This window comes from Nicotiana tabacum, chromosome 19 (assembly GCF_000715075.1).
Source record: "Nicotiana tabacum cultivar K326 chromosome 19, ASM71507v2, whole genome shotgun sequence".
NCBI classification, from domain to species: Eukaryota; Viridiplantae; Streptophyta; class Magnoliopsida; order Solanales; family Solanaceae; genus Nicotiana; species Nicotiana tabacum.
This window is the reverse complement of record NC_134098.1, coordinates 69236421-69238029: the sequence shown is the minus strand read 5'-3', so window position 1 is coordinate 69238029 and position 1609 is coordinate 69236421. Positions and strand designations below refer to the sequence as shown.

Below are 1609 nucleotides of genomic sequence, written 5' to 3'. Positions count from 1 at the left end.
TACGACATTTTTTATTTAATTTAACATTATTAATCACATCAATATATAGCTGCATTATTAACTTCAACATTTATTGCATCCGAATTTGGAGTATCATATATGATGTATAGTAGCATGTGAATTTAACCTTTACTCCGTAACATTTATTGCAGCGAGTTAATCAATATGACATGCTACGATTTAAAGGTTAATTTCACCAAAACCACCAAACTTAATAGCACTAATCAACTCATGATTTCATACTGAGTCGACTACATGCAGGAATCCAACCAAAGTGAAAATTAACAAAGCGAATTACTACTAATCAACTCAAATCTTATTATTAACAGAAAAGGCAAAAGAAACTCACAGACAAGTGGAACAGCAGAAACAACAGAAAATAACACTACTACACTGAGTATCTCTTAGCACTAGAAAACGACTTCTCAGTTATTTTGAGTCTGTACGAACAACAGAATAAGCAGACATAGCAAATGAAGTAAGCAGTAACTATATATAGTAGTAAGTAGGTAGCAGCAAGTTCTAAGATAACCTCCTGGAAATACAGTCACATATCTCTGCAACGCAATCAGAATTTCTTCTTCGTCTTACCCCTCTTCTTCTGTTTCTTATTCTTCAGCAGGTACTTCTTAAACTCCTTCGGATACCACTTATCATCCAACATATCCAAAAGTTCAGAACCAATCATGAAACACAGATAGGGATCCACAGTAGCGTATTCCACCTTCTTCAGATCAAGCGTATCATTCCACCAGTGACTTCTCCAGCGGGAGAACCATTGAACCCTTTCATCAGGCCTGATCACGTCCCAGTGTTTCCCGAGAACGGTCTTAGCTAGACGATCTAGGTCATAACGGCCTAGATCCAAATCATCTCTCTTCATACCTTTCACGGCTAAAACATTGAGGTCCACAGGGTTAGCAAACTTGATGTCGTGGTCATCCTCAAGCCTCTTCATAACAGCGCGCATGTTCATTCCAACAGCAATAACCCTAGGGTTAGCGAAGAAAGCTATAAGAGCCTTAGGGATATGCTCGTAGTGAGGGTGCGGGAGGCGGTAAAGGAAGCAGTGAGAACCGATGCAAAGCTGGAGGAGGTGGTAAGGAGTTTTCTCGGGATTCGGATAACGACGAGTGTCGATGTCCCAGTGCGTGAGATCCGGATTGCGGTCGGCGCAGACTCCGACGAGAAGGCAACCGTGCTTGTTGTTAGCAGTGGACTTCTGGAGGTCCTGGAACCATTTGGTGGTGGTTTGGTAGCACTCAGAGAAGAGAGTGAGGATTCTGTGCTCACCGACGTAGACAGTGTAAGGATCGTAGTCCCACTCAAGGTCGTGGTACTCGTTGTTCGTCATTTTGTCTTCCTTCTTCATGTCAATCACAGAGATTTCCAGAGGCATTTTGGGATAAAACTTGCTCTGAAAGGAAAAACGTACAGAAAAAGAGAAGGATAGTGGGAGCAATCGAGAAGAGTGTGAGTACGGTGTGTGACTGTAGTATCAACAGCTATCAAGTAGGGGTATTTATAGGTGTTTTAAGGGGCAAATTCGGAATATTTTGAAAATTCTTTTGCTTGGGGGATACTCCTACTGATTTTATAACAATATATC

General features: G+C 41.3%; 1 protein-coding gene across 1 annotated transcript; it reads right to left on the bottom strand.

Moving 5' to 3' along the window:
• Nucleotides 1-568: 568 nt before the first annotated feature.
• On the bottom strand, nt 569-1399 carry LOC142173537 (uncharacterized). The gene has a single exon (XM_075239144.1). The coding sequence runs from the start codon at nt 1397-1399 to the stop codon at nt 569-571; it is 831 nt and encodes a 276-aa protein (XP_075095245.1).
• Between the last annotated feature and the right edge of the window lie 210 nt (nt 1400-1609).